General features: G+C 40.9%; 1 protein-coding gene across 5 annotated transcripts; it reads left to right on the top strand.

Moving 5' to 3' along the window:
• Positions 1–475: 475 nt before the first annotated feature.
• LOC106566397 (ragulator complex protein LAMTOR5) lies at positions 476–19,661 on the top strand. 5 transcript variants are annotated; one of them, XM_082959822.1, is made up of 5 exons: positions 476–980; positions 12,345–12,396; positions 12,482–12,543; positions 13,345–13,462; positions 19,241–19,661. In XM_082959822.1, the coding sequence occupies exons 1-5, from the start codon at positions 644–646 to the stop codon at positions 19,299–19,301; spliced, it is 630 nt and encodes a 209-aa protein (XP_082815948.1). In that variant the 5' UTR covers positions 476–643; the 3' UTR covers positions 19,302–19,661. The 5 variants fall into 5 exon arrangements, with proteins under 5 accessions (XP_082815948.1, XP_045548862.1, XP_045548864.1 ...); XM_045692906.2 differs by lacking the exon at positions 476–980 and adding an exon at positions 7,278–7,390; XM_045692908.2 differs by lacking the exon at positions 476–980 and adding an exon at positions 10,320–10,407.
• Positions 19,662–20,589: the final 928 nt, after the last annotated feature.

Raw genomic sequence — 20,589 nt, 5'->3', positions numbered from 1 at the left:
GTCACACGTGGCTCGTCGAACACTGAAGTTTTTCATTGAAATAATGCTGAAACATCAATCCCTGGGTGGGTCAGTGCCACATTTTCATTGGTGGGAGAAATCAAAATGAAAGAACATTTATCTTGCTAGTTCAGCAGGCTTTATTTGATGACTTATCGTTAATTCCGTCTCTGGTATGCTTGTCAAAGCATGAGCACCTTTTTTTCCCCCACTCCTGTCGTTTTAAAATAATTTTATCATAATAATAATTGTATTTGTCATACAAAAGTTTTACTGTGCATGAAGTTTCAAATGCATTCTGTCATTACTAAATAATGTAATAGGTATGTTAACGTTTTACAATTTTTTAACACTGGTACCTCCACTACCAGCCCCATGCACCAGGCCTCCAGTGCGTCAGCCCAGTCCAGCTTGTCCTGCTCCTCGCACTAGCCCTGTGGTGCGTGTCCTTAGGCTGGCGCCTCCTAAGCCAGCCCCACGCATTAGGCTTTCAGTGCGCAGTCCAGAGTGTCCGGCAACAGTGCCCCGCCCAGAGTGTCCGGCAACGGTGCCCCGTCCAGAGTGTCCGGCAACAGTGCCCCGTCCAGAGTGTCTGGCAACAGTGCCCCATCCAGAGCTTCCAGCGACAGTGCCCCGTCTAGAGATGGCCCATAGTTTGGAGCCTGCAGAGACGGCCCACAGTCCGGAGCCAGCAGAGACGGCCCACAGTCCGGAGCCAGCAGAGACGGCCCACAGTCCAGAGCCAGCAGAGACGGCCCACAGTCCAGAGCCAGCAGAGACGGCCCACAGTCCGGAGCCAGCAAAGACGGCCTACAGTCCGGAACCTGCCGAGACGGCCCACAGTCCGGAGCCTGCCGAGACGGCCCACAGTCTGGAGCCAGAGTCGCCCTACAGTCCGGAGCCGGCGCAGCCAGAGTCGCCCGTTGCGAGGGTCCCCAGTCCGGGGTCGACGGAGAGGGACCTCGCTCTAGAGACATCATGTAAGTGGGGTGAGCCAGGGGTGGAGTGGGGTCTGCGTCCCACTCCTGAGCCACCTCTGTAGGGGGGAGTATTGGGGGGGGGGGGTGTTGCAGAGGCACCCTCCCTTCCCTCCCATGTAGTTTTGGTATTTTTTGTTGTTGTTGTGGGTATTTGTTTTGTTGGGTTTTGTTTCAGGTGCATCCGGGGTCTGCACCTTGGGGGGGGGGGGGGGGGGGGGGTAATGTACAAGGGGTTATTTGTCATTGTAGTTTGGTCAGGGCGTGGCAGGGGTGTGTTTGTTTTGCGTTGTCGGGGTTTTGGGGTTTTGTTCTATGTTTTGTATTTCTATGGTTTTCTATGTTGTATATTTCTTTGTGTTGGCCTGGTATGGCTCTCAATCAGGAACAGCTGTACATCATTGTTGCTGATTGGGAGTCATACTTAGGTAGCCCTTTTTCACCTGTTGTTGGTGGGAAGTTGTTTTTGCATAGCTGTGTGTAGCCTGCAATACTGTGCGTTCGTTCGTTTTCTTGTTTTGTTTTGTTCAGTGTTCAATAAAAGTTAAGATGAGCACTCAACCCGCTGCGCCTTGGTCTACTCCGTACGACATTCGTTACACTGTTGTGGTGGGATGGAGTTTTGGCCTGCCTGGTGACATCACCAGGTGGTAAATTGTTTAATAGACAAATAAGAAAAAGTTCCAAACCTCTCTGCCAACAGCTAGTTTTCAGTTTTTCCCTCCCTACGCAGACAGTCCTTGTTTGAGAAATGTTTCTTTGCATAGAAGATATTTGTTTCATTTGATCATTTTAATTGAAAACAATCAACAGTAAAGTACTTCATCAAAACTGATTCGTAAGATACCCCTCTGACTTCTAGGTAAAAGGATACTCTGTCTATCTTTAGGAAAAACACAGAAATAACAGAAATCACCCAGAGACGTGAACCCTGTCATCATGTCCTGGTTACTGGGTAAAGGTAAACACATGCAATATGAGCAGAGGTCGAATAACAGGAAGGATAGGGCTCACCATAACAAATCATTGCCTAAAAGGATAATGACTACCTCGATAGCAAAAACACAGTGATATGATTAGACAAAAGCAAAATGCTTTACACACTGTGTCATGAGGCATAGACTGCTGTAGGCTATACACCAGTGGTGGTCGGTGCCATTTAAGAGGAGGGAGGAAGATGCTAATTACATTTTTTATTTTTTTATTATGACCCTGACTTTATTTCTATTACAACATATTGGATGACTGTAATTCCTATTCCATTCACCCAGTTCAATGTAACATCAATAGATTTTGGCTACTACATGATAGTCAAATGTTCCCTAAACCCATAATGAGGTTGCTACAACCAAGCCTACGAATGAAAGTTTACAACGTACAGTAGGTGCACAGGTCGAGAGAAATTAGAGTAATCAAGGTGCCTGTGCAAGTATTGAATTTGATCTTGGTTGTAATCATTAGTCCAACAGATGCAAATTAGAGTTTCTATTGGACAAATTCAGGTATGTTTATCAAATATAATTGCATTTGTCACATGCGCCGAATACTACAGGTGCAGTAGACCTTACCATGAAATGCTTACTAACAAGCCCTGAACCAACAAACAAGTTGAAAGAAAATAGAGTTAAGAAAATATTTACTAAATTAACTAAAGTAATGTAGGTAGGGGTAGGGGTCACTCTACCCCTATGTAGGTAGGGGTAGAGTGACTATGCATAGATAATAAACAGCGAGTAACAGCAGTGTAAAAACAAAGGGGGGGGGGGGGGTCAATGCAAATATTCTGGGTGGCCATTTGATTAGTTGTTCAGCAGTCTTATGGCTTGGGGGTAGAACCTGTTAAGACGCCTTTGGGACCTGGACTTGGCGCTCCGGTACCGCTTGCCGTGCTGTAGCAGATAGAACAGTCTATGACTTGGGTGACTGGAGTCTTTCACAATTTTTTGGGCCTTCCTCGGACACCGTCTAGTTTAAAGGTCCTGGATGGCAGGAAGCTTGGCCCCAGTGATATGCTGGGCCATATGCACTACCCTTTGTAGTGCCTTACGGTCGGATGCCGAGCAGTTGCCATACCCAGGGGGTGAGGGGCTACCCGAAACATTTGAACCAAGTTAAACAATTTAAAGGCAATGCTACCAAATACTAATTGAGTGTATGTTAACTTCTGACCCACTGGGAATGTGATGAAAGAAATAAAAGCTGAAATAAATAATTCTCTCTACTATTATTCTGACATTTCACATTCTTAAAATAAAGTGGTGATCCTAACTGACCTAAGACAGGGAATTTTTACTCTGATTAAATGTCAGGAATTGTGAAAAACTGAGTTTAAATGTATTTGGGTAAGGTGTATGTAAACTTCCGACTTCAACTGTATACAGTACTACGAAATATAGCTAGTTCTCCCTCTCTCCCTCTCTTCTCCTTAATTTTGGAAGAAATGAATTTGTTATAAACTGTTCGACAAATTGTCATTCTCTCACTTGAGTCAACTACTCACCACATTAAATTACTATGGTAGGATGTCATTGTAAATAAGAATTTGTTCTTAACTGACTTGCCTAGTTAAAGAAAGGTTAAAAAAAAAATAATACATGTATGCAATGCTAGCTAGTTGTAGCTTATGCTTTCAGTACTAGATTCATTCTCTGATCCTTTGATTGGGTGGACAACATGTCAGTTCATGCTACAAGAGCTCTGATAGGTTGGAGGAAGTCCTCCGGAAGTTATCATAACTACTGTGTAAGTCTATGGAAGGGGTTGAGAACCATGAGCCTCCTAGGTTTTGTACTGAAGTCAATGTACCCAGAGGAGGACAGAAGCTAACTATCCTCCGGCTACACCATGGTGCTACCCTACAGACTGCTGTTGAAGCTACTGTAGATCTTCATTGCAAAACATTGTGTTTTAATAAATGATTTGGTGATGTGTATATATTTAGCATAGTTTTATCTAAAAAGGATAACTTTAATGTTTCACTATTTTTATTTTTATGAAATTCACGGAGGAGGATGGTCCTCCCCCTCTTCCTCTGAAGAGCCTCCACTGCTACACAGTATAGACTGCTGTAGGCTCTACACTATAGGCCAAACACATGCATTTGGGAGATATGGAATAGTTAGATAGGAAAATGTTCACCAATGTTATGAGACTTTATGTGCTGAGTCGGGATATACTCATGTCCTGACTGAACTCCAGTGACTCGTCCCATGTTATAAGTGTTTTAGCTTCAAGTCCTACATTTTCTTTCAATATTGAGTGGATGGACACACCAGCTATCTGACCATCCAACATAACTGATATCTGATAGGGGAGCGTGTGACATATCTTCTGGAGGTCAAAGTGTATTTCATGGGTTGTACTTTTTTCAATCACCATTCACTCCAATCATCAGTCTCTGTTTCTCTGCACGTTGATATCTGTCTGCCTGAAAGCATCTGGTTCAACTTGGGTTACGGTGACTTTTCTCAGAATGTGTCTACGTGACATAATGGGTGCTCTCTAACAAACAGGTGAAGAACCAACCAACCAAACAATGGATATGCATGCATGAACAAAGACTTGGTGATGAATTTATTATTTTCAAAGATGAGGCTTCTACGAGTTAATGTTTAGTAGTAATCTCACAGGACACAGGAGAGAAAGATATTATCATTGCTTATTAAAGTTATACATCAATCGGAAGGAGATGTGTACACAATACGGGTCAAGTCAATAAAATGACACATCAAATCAAATGTTATTTGTCACATGCGCCGAATACAACCGGTGTAGACTTTACCGTGAAATGCTTGCTTACGATCCCTACCCAATGATACAGAGTTGAAAAAATTATAATAAAAAGAAAATCAGTAAACGGAATAAAATAAAATAAAATACACACAAATGGAGCTACGTATACGGAGTACCAGTTCCAGATCAATGTGCAGAGGTATTAGGTAAATATGTAAATGAAGACATGTTAAAGTGACTAGGCATCAGGATACCGTGCCTTCAGAAAGTTCACACAGCCCTTGACTTTTCCCACATTTTGTTGTGTTACAGCCTGAATTTAAAATGGATTACATAGATATTTTGTGTCACTGGCCTACACACAATACCCCATTACGTCAAAGTGGAATTATGTTTTTAGAAATGTTTTGAAATTAATTCAAAATGAAAAGATGAAATGTATTGAGTCAATAAGCTTTCAACCCCTTTGTTATGGCAAGCCTAAATAAGAGTTTCAAACACAGATTCAACCACAAAGACCAGGGAGGTTTTCCAATGTCTCGCAAAGAAGGGCACCTATTGGTAGATGTATAAAAAAACAATACAGACATTGAATATCCCTTTGAGCACAGTGAAGTTATTAATTAAACTTTGGATGGTGAACTCTATGTCCTCAATACAAAGCTTTATGTTTGGGGAAAATCTAACATAACACATTACTTAGTACCACTCTTCATATTTTCAAGCATCATGGTGGCTGCATCATGTTGTGGGTATGCTTGTCAACGATAAGGAGTTTTTTGTTGTTGTAAAATAATCTGAATAGAGCTAAGCACATGCAAATTCCTTGAGGAAAACCAGGTTCAGTATGCTTTCAAACAAATACTGGGAGACAAATTCACCTTTCAGCAGGACGATAAACTAAAACACAAGGCCAGATATACACTGGAGTTGCTTACCAAGATGACATTCAAATGTTCCTGAGGGGCCTAGTTACAGTTTTGACTCAAATCTGCTTTCAAATCTATGGAAAGACATGAAAATGGCTGTGTAGCAATGATCAACATCTAACTTGACAGAGTTCTAAAAAGAATAATAGGTCAAATATTGTACAATACAGGTGTGCAAAGCGCTTAGAGACTTACCCAAAAACACAGCTGTAAACGCTGCCAAAGATGATTCTAACATGTATTGACTCAGGAGGTTGAATACTTATGTAATCAATATATATTAGTGTTTATTTTTTTATATATATTTTTTTTAACAAATGTTATAATTTTTCTTACACTTTGACGAGTATTTTGTGAAGATTGTTTACAGAAAATGACAATTAAATACATTTTAATCCCACCTTGTTACACAACAAAACGTGGTCAAAGCTGTCGTGCCCTCTTCACGAGTGTGTGGACCATGTTAAGTCCTTAGTGATGTGGATGCCAAAGAACTTGAAGCTCTCAACCTGCTACACTAAAGCCCTGTCGATGTGGATGGGGGCGTGCTATCCTCTCTTTCTCCTGTAGTCCACAATCAGCTCCTTGATCTTACTGACATTGAGGGAGAGGTTGTTGTCCTGGCACCACACTACTAAGTCTATGCTTTCCTCTCTGTAGGCTGTCTCATCATTGTCGGAGATCAGGCCTATCACAGTTGTGTCGTCAGCAAAATAGATGATGTGCGTGGCCACACAGTCGTGGCTGAACAGGTAGTATAGAGGGGACTGAAACACATTCGATGGGCCCTCGTGTTGAAGGTCCACGTGGCAGAGGTGTTGTTACCTACCCTCACCACCTGGAGCCATCAGGAAAACCAGAATCCTGTTGCAGAGGGAGGTGTCCAGTCCCAGGTCCCCAGCTTAGTGATGGGCTTGGAAGGGGACAATACAAGTCCACTCTAAAATGTGCAGTTTTGTCACACAACACAATGCTACAGATATCTCAAGTTTTGAGGGAGCATGCATTTGGCATGCTGACTGCAGGAATGTGCACCAGAGCTCTTGCCAGATAATTTTATTTTAATTTCTCTACCATAAGCCACCTCCAACATCGTTTTACAGAATTTGTCAGTACGTCCAACCGGCCTCACAACCACAGACCACGTGTAACCACACCAGCCCAGGACCTTCCACATCAGGCTCTTCACATGCGGCATCGTCTTAGACCAGCCACCAGGACAGCTGATGAAACTGAGGAGTATTTTGTGGGGAAAAACTCACTGATTGGCTGGGCCTGGCTCCAAAGTTGGTGGGTTTATCCCCACCCATGGCTGCACCCCTGCCCAGACATGTGAAATCAATCTATTAGGGCCTAATGAAATTATTTAAGTTGACTGATATCCTTATATGATCTGTAACTCAGTAAAATCGTTGAAATTGTAGCGTTTTGCATTAATATTTTTGTTCAGATAATATTGCAGCTTTTCAATTCTGTCTGATAGGAGACTTTTGAACAAATCTCATCTATCTGTCTGGACATTTTCCAATAGAACGTTGGGGAGTGCCGGTCGGTTTTCTCTTCCTCTCAATTTCAACAGGATGTGCTGGCACTTCTTCCGTGTCTACTCCTGCAGCACTTTGGTAGCCTATGAAACAAAGGAATGGGGTCTGGTGTGAACAAGGAACAGCTGAGTTGGAGTTGAAGTCGAAATGGACATTAGTAACTGTCGATCTGATGTCCAGAAGTGCTTGGCGGTCATATGTGATAATGGTATGAACTTTCTGTAAAAAAGTAAAGATAAACACGAAAAAAAAGTAACTAACTAGCCCAAGCTCGGTTGAAATGTTGCTCTTCTCTGTCGACGCAATCTTTACAGGAAGAATGATATGATTTGAAATCTTTCATAGCGGTACTGTTGCGTATTTATAGGCCACTCATGAATGCATGAATCAATTTGCAAAGCCTATATGGATATTGCCTTCATAAATAACAATATAGTTATATTATTTCATGTAGATCCCATTATCTGAATCCTGAGATGAGAGCTCTTCAGTGTGAGCTTATACTGTAAGTGAACACAAAGAGAGAGACATTGTTGACGTAGCAGGCAGTACCCTATGTGTCACAGCAGTTAGCTAGCTTGGCCAGCCGGCTTTGTCCAGATTGCAGATAAGAATCAACATCCCTTTTCAAATATTTACCAGACACTTCTGTTGAGTTGAATAGAATAGGTGTTTTATAGCACCGTGATAAGGACACAGATTGGTGGTGGCTCAGATACGATCTTATCATAGAAGATAAGTGCCAAAATAAAGGAAACACCGACATAAAGTGTCTTAATTAACTCAGGAACAACATGTGTGGAAGCATCTACTTTCAATATACTTTGTATTCCTCATTTACTCAAGTGTTTCCATTATTTTGGCAGTTACCTGTACCTAAAAGCACTGTCGAGCACCAGTTGAAGACAATCCTGATATTTTTACTCCCTCACCAAACATAGGGGATATTTCTTCTCCCTTACCAAACACAGGTGATATATTTCCACCCTCACCAAACATAGTCAAAATAATTATGCACATGTCATGTTGCAAGATTGATTTGTTGAGACGCTGAGAGAAGACTTTAAAACATGAAATAAGTGTAAATGAAACATGTTATGTAGGGGAAAGTGGGGTAAGTTGAGCCAAAGGGATATGTTGAGCCACCCTTGTTTGATTTGACCCAATATTTAGGAAGAGGTCATCATTTCATGGAGTCTGTGAAGGAAGAAACCACATGGAAAAAGTAAGCAAGTTAAGTCCCAAAAAAAGTATTTTCGCCAAGTGAAATGTATTTATGTTCGAGGTTTCAAGATTGTATCTAAACCAAAGTAGATATTTTTAAGATTGTTCTATACATCAGTTGGGGTCTCTATAATATGAGGTCTTAAACCTAGCATGAAAGTGCATCCTTGTAGCTGTGTGGGCTAATATAGTAAAAATGTTTGCCTTGGGGTTAGTTGAGCCAATGGTTAAGCAAATGGCAAGTTGAGCAAATTGAAGTGTTTTCTTCCCAGGCGTAATGCAATGCATTATCGCTGGGATATGGGTTAACATTAGGGCCTATGTTAAACATATTTTTTTAAGTACAAAGTGTTTGTTAGGTGTTATACAACGGGTGGGTCTAGTCCTGAATGCTGATTGGTTAAAACCGCATTCCAGCCGGTGTCTATTCCACAAGTTACCACCGACTAAATCTATTATGTTAAAATACCTATTTGCTCTGTTCCATTTGACTGCGCAATCCACTGTCTCATCAGCCAAGCCAGGCAATTTATAAACTTGATCTCCACTCTAAAAAGCATCCAGACATTATCTCACATTTCTTTCAGACTAACATTTAGTTTTCCACAGCGGAGATTTGTATAAACCTTGCTGTCTGTCTCTCCGATATTTGCAACATTGTTTCAATATTCAAATTTGATCTCTAGCTGTCCCATAGTAATGAGTGTGTTGGGAGTCTGGACGAGACAGACAGGCAGGCAGCTTTTCTCAGCCAGCTGAAATCATGAATCAGCAGGCATTATTTTTATGGATACATACAAAGAAATGTCTATTGGAAAAAAGGTCAAATGAAACGAAGTGCAGCTAGTTTGCAGTCTTTCCAGCTTCAGTTTGAAGTGATTGTGTTAGCTGTGTTGTTGGCTAGCTCCTCTGAACAACAGTGTCCTGACGAGAGAGCACACTTTCTATGCCAGGCGAAATCACACCTCATTAGCTCATTGTTATGGATGTATCCAAATAAATGTCACTAGAAAACAGCTTAAACAAATGAAGCTACTGTTGTTATTCTGGCTGCTCTGTTTGATGTGACTGTAAGTTAGCCGTAATTGGCTAGCTAGCAAGTAAGGGATAAGAATGTTGACAGCCAGTATGGCAATGGAACATTTAGTCCATAGATACGGAACAAAAAGACTGAACGACTGGGTCACGTCTCTGGCAACCAAACCGATAGAACGAATGACCAGCCGGCTTGGGTAGCAAACCTAGATTTGTGTTGGGATTATATCTTGTGTAAGGATGAAATAGTATGAATAAATTCATCAAAATAACATTTTTTATGAAGATATGTCAATCATTATTTGAATATGTTGGTAACCCATTGTATAAAAGTGATAATGCCTTTGAAGCTGGTGTTTGGAGTATATATTGACACAGTTTGCCGGCCGCCAACTTCGTCTCTGGCCTAGTAACACCCGTGCCAATATATCCTACAAACATCGGCTTCTCGGGCGTTATCACCTAATTAAACTTGTGTTAAAAGATACTTACGATGATTAAAAGTTTTTAAAAAAGCCATTGTTATTGTGTTTGGGAAATAAAGATAAACATGGTTTTAAAAAGATAGTGGTAATATTCCATTCAGTACAGAACATTGTAGGTGGCATAACTTACCCTGTCCCGTGGCTCAACTTTCCCCATTTCCCCATAAGTTGTGCCAAGAGAGAACTTTTTTTGGACAAGCTATATTTTCAAAACTGTAATGTTTACATGAATTCTGATTATTTCCAGGGATACACAACATCCTGAAATATTTATAGATATTTATTTTTGAAAGAATACTGTATTTCCCTTGACGGTGTGATGCTGAACATTTTGCTCATCTTACCCCACTCTACCCTAGGCTAAAGTCGATACATCAGGGTGGTTGATGGCACTGCAGTCCCAGAGTGCTCTTCTCGTTTTGCTTACTGTAGCTAAATGCACAGTGTCAACGAGGCTGTAACTCAGCGTGAGATATACACAGTATGCTTATCTATTTATATAAAAAGGGTCAAATTTGAGTTTGGAATCATTTTCACCAGGGGAATGACTCTGGGATGTATGCATATTTTGTTTATTTATCAATCACTTAGGCCTAATTGGTAAAGGATATCAATCTTCAGTGGTTCTCAAACTTCTCCTCGGGGAGCCTCAGACTTTTAACAATTTTGTTGTAGCCCTGAACAAGCTCAGTCGATTCACCTATTCAAGGGCTTGATGATTAGGTAACAAGTTGAATCAGGTGTGCTAGCTCTGGAATAGATGATAAAATACATGGAACGGCTGGGGGATCCTGAGGAGAGTGATACTGAAAAAAGATGATGGAAGCGGACATTGATGTGGAGCGTGAATATAATGGCGGGGTAATCAAGGAGAATTGGAATATTGTCCAAAATAATATAAAACGGAGCAATTAGCATACAGTGATGAGAATGTCCCTTCTTATCCTGTAGGAATACATTTTGTTAACGAGGAGCAGCTGATTGGATTACCAATTTTGAAGAATCTATTTCATATACCCAAACTGGTGGAGAGAGTGCTGGGTAAAGTGAAGGCTTTGAAGATCACGAGAGGCAGGCTTGTTTAGATTTTTTGTTCATCTGAGGAGCAGAAGAAGCGTGTGTTGCGTCTCACCAGGTTTGAAAAGTTTGATGTGTCCTGTGTGTCTCTTTGGAACAGAGCACCCCTAAAGGGGGTAATATCTGGCGTCTTTTGGGAAGTCAATGTTGCAGAGATGGAAAATATTCCTGGAGTGATTGATGCTTGTCGGATGAATCGTATGGTCAATGAGGAAAAAGTGAAGAGTATCGTTTTGTTTTTTGAAATGGAGTCTCTCCCTACTCAAGTGCAGTTGGGGGTATATAAACTACTGAGTCAGAGCATGTATCCCAAGACCAATGCAGTGTGATCACTGTAAAGCTTTTGGACATGTTTCAAGTGTTTGCAGAAGGGAGAAGCCAAGTTGTGGAAAAGATAATATCCTGTGTTTTAAAAGTGATGAAAGTGTGACATGTTGCCATTGTGGTGGGAACCATGAAGCCACATCGTTGGAATGCCCAACAAGGGTAAAAGAGAATGAGATGGCCAAAGACAGAGCTGTCCAGAGCATTTCATATGCAGCAGCTGTTAAAGGGGTTGTGGTTTCGAATGGTGCTCCTGAAGAATCCATGATGGTGGATAGACCTTCACTGAAGGCTGCAGGGGTTGTCGTTCAGCAGCAGGACCCAGATATGTTAAAGGTTAAGTAGATGGCCTTTATAGCTATGGTGATTAATGGCACTGCCAAGGTGGAGAGGGAGTCCAGGAAAATAGATATCATTGTGGATGCGACGGAATGGTTCCTGGGACTGAAAGTACTTCTCAGCGGAGGAGTTGCATGGAGTATTTTCACAAGCCGTACCACCCTGTGAGGTCATAGAGCCTGAAAAGGGAGATATGGAGATTTTAAGGAAGGAATAAGTGGGGGTTTTGGTTTTGTTAATGTGTTTTTTTAAATTGTTTTATATTGGGTGGATTAAGTTCTCCCTATCACGTATGGGTTTTATTTTTTGCCTTGGTTTTCTCAACCTTGTCCAGTTGGTGGCGGTAACACACCTTTTTGGGTTGTAGTCTGCCATAAAACCTACAGAAGAAGGGTCCTGAGGAGAGGTTTGAGAACCACTACTGTAAAGGGGGTAGCTTACCAACAAGAGTATATTGTTGTATGTCTATTGCTTTTGGGAGAGAAGCAACTGTTATTATTTTGTAAAAAAAATTAAAAAATCTCCCCCCTCCTTTCCATTCCAGAAAAGAAATCGCGTTTGGTGTAATTTAGCCTTCGCTGGTTTCCGTATGAATGCGCACCAGCTGACTGACTCGAGAAGTCAGAAAGCAGACAATCACAAACAAATAATTGCAAATATCACATTTATTAATTGCAGCTAACGCTATCATAACCATGGAGTCGACTCTCGAGCAACATCTGGATGATACGTAAGTGATTATTTGATCGAAACTTATTTGATTGTACTCAATCGTTGAATTATGTGAAAATATTCCTCATGTTGTTTTGATATAGCATGAAGAATCCAGCCATTGTCGGAGTTCTCTGCACGGACCAACAAGGACATATTCTAGGCTGTAAGTAAAGTTCATACATTTCTTGTTGCTGTTTTTATTTATCTGATTATTCAGCAGGTAAATGTTTGACTGACGACCACACGCAGTCGTCAAATCAATAACATGTATTTCATAATGCCATGTATGATCAGTTGTCACTGTGCTTATACAGAGATACCCAGAGAACTACAGCAACTATGGAATTAACTCCCTATTAAGGCAGGAACCTAGGAAGAAACCTAGAGGAACCAGGCCCCGAGGGGTGGCCAGTCGTCTTCTGGCTATGCCGGGTGGCGATTATAGAGTGTATGGCCACTAAGGCCAGATCGTTCTACAAGATGTTCGTAGGTGATCAGCAGGGTCAAATAATCAGTGGTTATAGAGGGTGCAACAGATCAGTACTTCAAGAGTAACTCTCAGTCGGCTTCCAGGACAAGGTACTAGGTAGCACATCCGGTGAACAGGTCAGGGTTCCATAGCTGCCCATCATTCGTCATTGGGGGAAATGCTGCTAGCGAGCTAAAGTGTTTTGCAGCCTATGTCTGGTAACAGCCTCTTCTAACATTTGACACTTCAACAAAAGACTGAATATTTGAAAACTATAAAAATATACCCTTGAAATGGCAATAATAACAGATATTAGACAATGCCATAAGTAAAAAAATAATAGTAGCCTAGCCAAATCCTGTTATCTCCGGTAATGCCTAGCTAATGTATCAGGCCTACTTTTGATACTAGGTAACTTATCACAAGATCAGCCTACATTTTGACCTTCCATATGACTGAATCGGAGTCCACTTTGTCTCCTTGTGTTTATTTCAGGTCGTGGCTCTCTGTCTGATGAGCATGGGGGAGTGGTATCTGTACTGGCCAGACAGGCAGCCTCTCTCACCAGAGACCCTACAGACAGTCCCACAGTGTGCCTGGAGTCAGATTCAGGGTGAGGAATCACATCCAGTCAATATTAGGGCGAGTTTGTTTTGCATCGCTTGGTCGCCCCGAGTGGGTGGGATTTCAGTTTAGGGGAATGATGGAATGGTCTAAAATGTGCAAACCCAGGACACCCGGCGATGCAAAACAAACTCGCCTTCGGATAGTTATATGACCAGTTACTATTTACAAATAAGGTTTCTAGTCCCTGTTTCTTTGGCAGAGGCTCTGAAAGCGTTGAATAGATAATAGTGCAAAGTCTTCCCAGTCTGTCAGAGGGCAATGCCAAGCTATTATCATGTTGCTAATACCTTTGCAAGTTTTTCACATCTACATGACAAGCATAGGCAGGAGCTAGGGGTGGATTTGGGACTCGACTGGGAGCTTATTTGCAAAGTGCATGTCTTGTGAAACTGAAATCAGTTTTACCTCATGTTTACCAGCATCTCACCTGTGCAACTAGAGGTGACACAACTCTTCGTCACCTTTACTCCGCACACAGAAATGGATACTGCATAAGAAGCTTTCGTCGCCCTCACTTTTGCAAATCTGACCATAACTCTATCCTCCCGATTCCTGCTTACAAGCAAAAACCCCAAAACAAGAAGTACCAGTGACGCGCTCAATACGTAAGTGGTCTGATTAAGCAGATGCTAAGCTACAGGACTGTTTCACTAGCACAGACTGGAATATGTTCTGGGATTTATCTGATAACATTGAAGAGTTTACCACATCAGTCACCGGCTTCATTAATAAGGGCATTGACGACGTCGTCCCCACAGTGACCGTGCGTACATATTCCAACCAGAAGTCATGGATTACAGGCAACATCCGCACTGAGCTAAAGGCTAGCGCTGCAGCTTTCAAAGAGCGGGACACTAATCCGGATGGTTATAGATAAAAAAACAACAATGTGCATGCTTCCATGGGGTAGAAGTTAGCCTGTTGTGATTCTGGATGGCCATATTGCTAGCAATAATAACATGAAACTGCCATGTGGGGAATCGTAAGTGGCTCGTTTCAGCTTATTTCATCTTGTTGATACCATGTCTTGTTTTGACTGATTTCATGTTAATGCTAATATGGCAAAAATTCGTTAGCTAACCAACAACTGTAACAATGTATTTGAGAGACAAGGTCATTGTGCAAATGTATGTTTTCAATAAACCTTGGAGACTAAATATAGTTTACATGTTGTCAACAATCTAAGCCAACCTCTGTTTTGCCTCATGGTTGCGTGTCATTTTTGTTGCTAAAGAACCAACCAGTTTAAGAAATCCTGCTACGACCTCCGACGAACCACCAGTGTCAATACAGGACTAAGATCGAATCCTACTATTCCGCCTCTGATGCTTGTTGGATGTGGTGGGGCTTGCAAACTGTCACGGATTACAAACGGAACCCCAGCCTGCCATCTGCCCAGTGACGCAAGCCTACCAGAGGAGTTAAATGCCTTATATACTCGCTTCGAGGCAAGCAACACTGAACCATGCATGGAAGCACCAGCTGTTCCGGACAACTGATCTTGCGCCCCGTAGCCAAAGTGGGAAGATCTTTAAACAGTACACGTACTCGGAGCATTCGCTGATCAACCTCTCCCTGACCTTGTCTGTAATACCTACAGTACCAGTCAAAAGTTTGGACACACCTACTTATTCAAGGGTTTTTCTTTATTTTTACTGTTTTCTACATTGTAGAATAATAGTGAAGACATCAAAACTATGAAATCATGTAGTAACCAAAAAAAGTGTTAAAATCAACATATATTTTATATTTGAGATTCTTCAAAGTAGCCACCCTTTGCCTTGATGACATCTTTGCACACTCTTGGCATTCTCTCGTCCAGCTTCATGAGGTAGTCACCTGGAATGCATTTCAATTAACAGGTGTGCCTTGTTAAATTCCACAAATGAAGTTATTTCCTTAATGCTTTTGAGCTCATCAGTTGTGTTGTGACAAGGTAGGGGTGGTATACAGAAGATAGGCCTATTCGGTAAAAGACCAAGTCCATATCAGGGCAAGAACAGCTCAAATAAGCAAAGAGAGACTGTCGTTTATCATTACTTTAAGACATAAAGGTCAGTCAATGCGGAAAATATTATCAAGATGCTTAGGTGCCATTATGATATGTATTGAGCCCCACAGTGGACGTGTCATAATTCCCATAAAACCTAGCGGTCAAACAGGGCAATGGTTCCAATCGTTTTGCCACCGTTCATTTTTCCCATGGAGGATTTAAAAAACACTTAAAATAAGGGCTGTGTTTCGTGTAGGCTTACCGTGGCGTGATGTTTTGATAACCAAAATCTCTCTCGGCCAAGATGACCTTCATCAATATATTCAGCTCTATTTACACTCGATTAGAAAATGCTAATTACTATGAAAGTAGACATCATGCAAGCTCCTGCACGTCATCTTTCGCTAACGGGTATTGTCAATTTTAAACTTCCCCAAGACCGTTCGCAAGAATTGTCAATTTAAGGTAATGTTGCCAATTTATTCATTACTAAATTGAGTTAGTTAATCCAGAGATTCTTCCCTTTTCCTCGACTCAGCAGTCTCATCCAGATCATCATGGCATCTGTAGTTCAGGATGACAGCCACATTAGCAGCTAATTAGCATTTCATTTTTGTGGGTGAATGCATCAAATCAAGTTTTATTTATACAGCACATTTCAGACATGGAATGCAATGTGCTTCACAGAAGAAGAGAAAAATAAACTGAAATATTTAATACACAACAGACATGAGGATTTAAAAACAAAAGAATAACAATATAATGACTAAAAAGCTAAGCTTAAAAGGTGTTTTTTAAAGATCTATTTTAAATATGGCCACAGTTTCGGACCAGGTTCTCTAGCAGGCTATTCCAGAGGCTGGGGGCGTAATAACTAAAGGCTGCCTCTCCATACCTCTTGGGCATGGGTTTTGGGATAGTTAAAAGGCCAGTGCCAGAGGACCTGAGGGACTTACTGGGTACATAACTTAAAAGCATGTCTCACATGTATTTTACATTTACATTTAAGTCATTTAGCAGACGCTCTTATCTAGATGTGCAATCTTGGATTGATTTAAAAACCAATAGAAGAATCTTAAATTCAAAACTAACAGGCAGCCAGTGCAGAGACCTTAAAACGGGTGTAATGTGTGCTCTTCATCTGGTCTTTGTCAGTACCCGTGCTGCAGCATTCTGTGTTTTGCAGTTGACCAATGGCTTTCTTGGTAGACCAGACAGGAGAGCATTACAGTAGTTAATGCCGCACCTTGGCAATGTTCCTCAGGTAGTAAAAAGCTATTTTTGGTCACATTCCTAATGTGTGATTTTGAAATTGAGTTCAGAAACTGAAATGACACCTAGGTTTTTTTTTTTTTTTAGCTGGTGTTTTATATTTATTACCCGTGAATGTGCGGCCAGATTCTCTCTGCTTTGGCTCAGACTTTTTCAGAATATCATAATGGACCTGCAACTCTACCTTTCTGCAATTTCCCTTTTAATTGATTTGTTTTCTCACTCATCCAAGGGCCTCTCTGTTTGGATGTGGACTTTTTCAACCGTACTGGAGCTATGGCATCAGTGGTTCAAATCAAATGAAATGTATTTATATAGCCCTTCTTACATCAGCTGATATCTCAAAGTGCTGTACAGAAACCCAGCCTAAAACCCCAAACAGCAAGCAATGCAGGTGTAGAAGCACGGTGGCTAGGAAAAACTCCCTAGAAAGGCCAAAACCTAGGAAGAAACCTAGAGAGGAACCAGGCTATGAGGGGTGGCCAGTCCTCTTCTGGCTGTGCCGGGTGGAGATTATAACAGCACATGGCCACCCCTTCATTTGCTATTAAAAGTTATCAACTAAATCATCACAAGAGGAAGGCAGAATAGCTGCTGGAGTATTGTACATACACTCAAAATCTGTAGCAACTTCAGAGGTAAGATGGCGTTTCTTAACGTGTTCATTATTACCCTAAAGGTAGTAAAAAAATAGTGGTGATCAGATGAAGCAACATCAACAATAGAAGCTATATGAATAGAAAGCCTCTTGGTAGGGTGGGCCCAGTAACATGTTAGATAAATCTATAGAGCTGAAAACATTCATAAACTCAATGGCCTTGGGAGTCAGTCTTTGTCAACATGAATATTAAGGAGGGGCAGGTTGCCTAGTTGATAGAGCGTTGAGCAAGTAACCGAAAGGTTGCAAGATCGAATCCCCGAGCTGACAAGGTAAAAATCTGTCGTTCTGCCCCTGAACAAGGCAGTTAACCCACTGTTCCCCGGTAGGCCGTCATTGTAAATAAGAATTTGTTCTTAACTGACTTGCCTAGTTAAAGGTTAAATTAAAGTCTACACTTGTTGTTTGCAAAGCATGTGACAAATAAAATGTAGATTTGTCTAGTTCTTTGACTGTGCTACCACCTTGTGGATATCATAAGTATGTGCACCACTTCATATTTATTTAACTAGGCAAGTCAGTTAAGAACAAATTCTTATTTACAATGGCGGCCTAGGAACAGTGCCTTGGGGGGAAACTCTCCCAAATGTATAGCCCCGTTGGAAAATATAAATGTACTGTTTGAAAATGTGAAGAAAGAAAAAAAAAAAAAAAACGACGGCATTGCACGTACCCCAGTTTGGGAATACCTGCTCAACATGTAAAGAAATTATGGAAAGATATTCATAGTTTTATCATTGTTAATATTCTTGACCATTCTACATTCTTCTAATAAGAAAGCTGTTAAAACAATCAATGTGTGTGTGTGCATCTTTTAAGGTATTTGTTATAATCAGTAATTTGTTGTGCCCCCTAGCATATGTTATCATATGTCTGTTTGTATACTTCTTGTATGTGTACTTTGTTTTTCTGCAATTAAAAAAAGAAAAAAATGGGGGAAAAAAAGCTCAAAATAAAGGAATCTATTGGAAACCAGATGCGAGGCAAAGGAAAAAGAAGTGAAGCAGTTTTTGGTGGCAAGTGAGATGAATTGAATCAAGTTTTTGGTGACAGTCAGGTTTGAAATCAGCGTATTATATGCACTATGGTTTGCATATTATCACAAAGTACTGCTAGGTGGTGAATTCAGTTGTAAGCTAGCAAGGAAAGTTAGCCTACAATTTTAAAGCTGGAAACTCAGCTACCGGTATTGTCTTGCATTTGTATAAGTGTTCTAGCCTGTATGGACATTGTTTTTGCAAACAGTTTCAACATTTCGTGTTGCTTTATTCAAGTGTGTTAAATTCTGTGCAGCAGGAGTGGGGACTGGGGAGCTAATGCAGCTCTGACAACTCTAGCAATAAATTAGTACTTGGAGCAGGCACTTTGCTCTTCACGCTATAAAGGGGCTGTGCTGACAGACTAACCTCTCAATCACGTGAGATACATTTGACAAATACCGACCGTAAAACAAATTCCAGTATTTTTTGTTGTATTTATTATGAAAAAGTACCTAAGCTTCGGTATGCCGTGCAACGCTAATGGACAGGTGAGAGCTGCTATCCTACTTTAAGAAGCTTTATTAATACGGGCCCGGATGATCTGCCTATGGTATTGAATGACATGACAAGTTTGCTGTGGTAACTTTTTCCTCATCTCCAAAACAAAGCAAACAGTAGTAATATTATACTGCTTTAATGGTGATGTTTATTTGCATACTGTCAGTATTTTTGTTGTTGGTTAGTGATTTTGAATATTGCGTTATTTATTTAGTCATGTCTTGATTTGAAATGCAATTGATTGGCCACAGGCTTTTTTACTATGTTAAACATTTCATTGATTGTTTATGCCCCCCCCCACAGGAATATTCTAGTGAGAACACATGGAACCATCACCATAGCTGTTCACAAGATGGCGTCATGAGGTCACCTAATGAAGATAGACGAGGCTGTTTGTAAATCTGTTTGTTCACTAATGCTAAATAATCATACCCAATATAAAGTCTGGATCTGGGAGGTCACATAGAAGATTGTATTTTTAATTTTTTTTCCACTGTCTGTTTGGCCAAGAGTCATATTTAAAAGTCAAGTACATACTATGAGTTATGTTTTGTATATGTTAATAGGGTCTGATCTGTTTTTGGGATGATTTATTTCTTATTCAATAAATGGCTAATACTTTTTTGGACATTTTTCATCTGAAATCAGGTCCGATTGTTTTGTTTTTTTCAAATCTATGTAGAAATATTGTATATGTTCATATTAAAAGCAATGTAACAATTTGTCACAGTTTAATGGTTTCTATGATTTCTGCAAAGTCAGGGGGACTTGGTTGTGTTTGTACTGTATGGTGTGTCTGGACTTACACTACCTTTTTAGTGTGGTATATGTTTTCAAGTATAATGACAAATTTCACTCTCGTGGGATACTGCAGTAAACTTGGCCTAGAGGAGCTGAACGTGATACTCTGTACTTCTATATTGTACTGCGCTATCTGGTTTTTAAATGTAGTGTGTCAAAGGGGGGACTCGTGTCATACGGTATGTCTGAACTGAGTCTTCTAGGATTTTAACTGTAGGGTTAAGTTGCCCCCCCCCCCCAGATGCTGGTCTTGTCTGTTTTGCATTTCCCCCACTAAAGGTTTGACATTAAGGGTTGCCCTATTGCCTGGGGCAAGTGATCTGAGAGGTCATACAAGTTGAACCTGCTCTGTGATTGGCCCATTAGGCAGGTGATTTATCAAAATGCAAACAATTCCAGTAAGTAAACATGACCTACAGGAGTTGAACACTGAGTCTGGGCCATGCCTCACAGTCCCCATTACAGCCAGAAGACTACCCCCCTGTCACCTCCCACCAATCTAAAGGCCACCCCAGACTCAGAATGCACTGACCTTTTTAATGCAGCTAATGTCAGAGGTCAATGTCAGTGATTCATTGTCTCTGTACCAAATAGCACTCTATTCCCTATATAATGGGCCCTGGTCAAAAGTAGTTCACTATATAGTGGCTGGGGTGCTATTTGTTTGTGACTAGCACAGTGAGCAACTGAATTATCTTAGGTCTGTGTGTGATGCATCGCATTCCCCCTAGTTGTATCTATTCATATTCTGGAAAAATAAAGAAAATATTTACTCAGAGTTAATTCACAGATATGGAATTTGGTCACAAGTGCTCCCTTCATAAAATGAGTTGCATGATGCCTCTTGGTGT

The sequence above is a fragment of the Salmo salar genome, chromosome 13 (genome assembly GCF_965601325.2).
Source record: "Salmo salar chromosome 13, fSalSal1, whole genome shotgun sequence".
Taxonomy (NCBI): Eukaryota; Metazoa; Chordata; class Actinopteri; order Salmoniformes; family Salmonidae; genus Salmo; species Salmo salar.
This window is presented reverse-complemented; position numbering and strand designations above follow the sequence as displayed.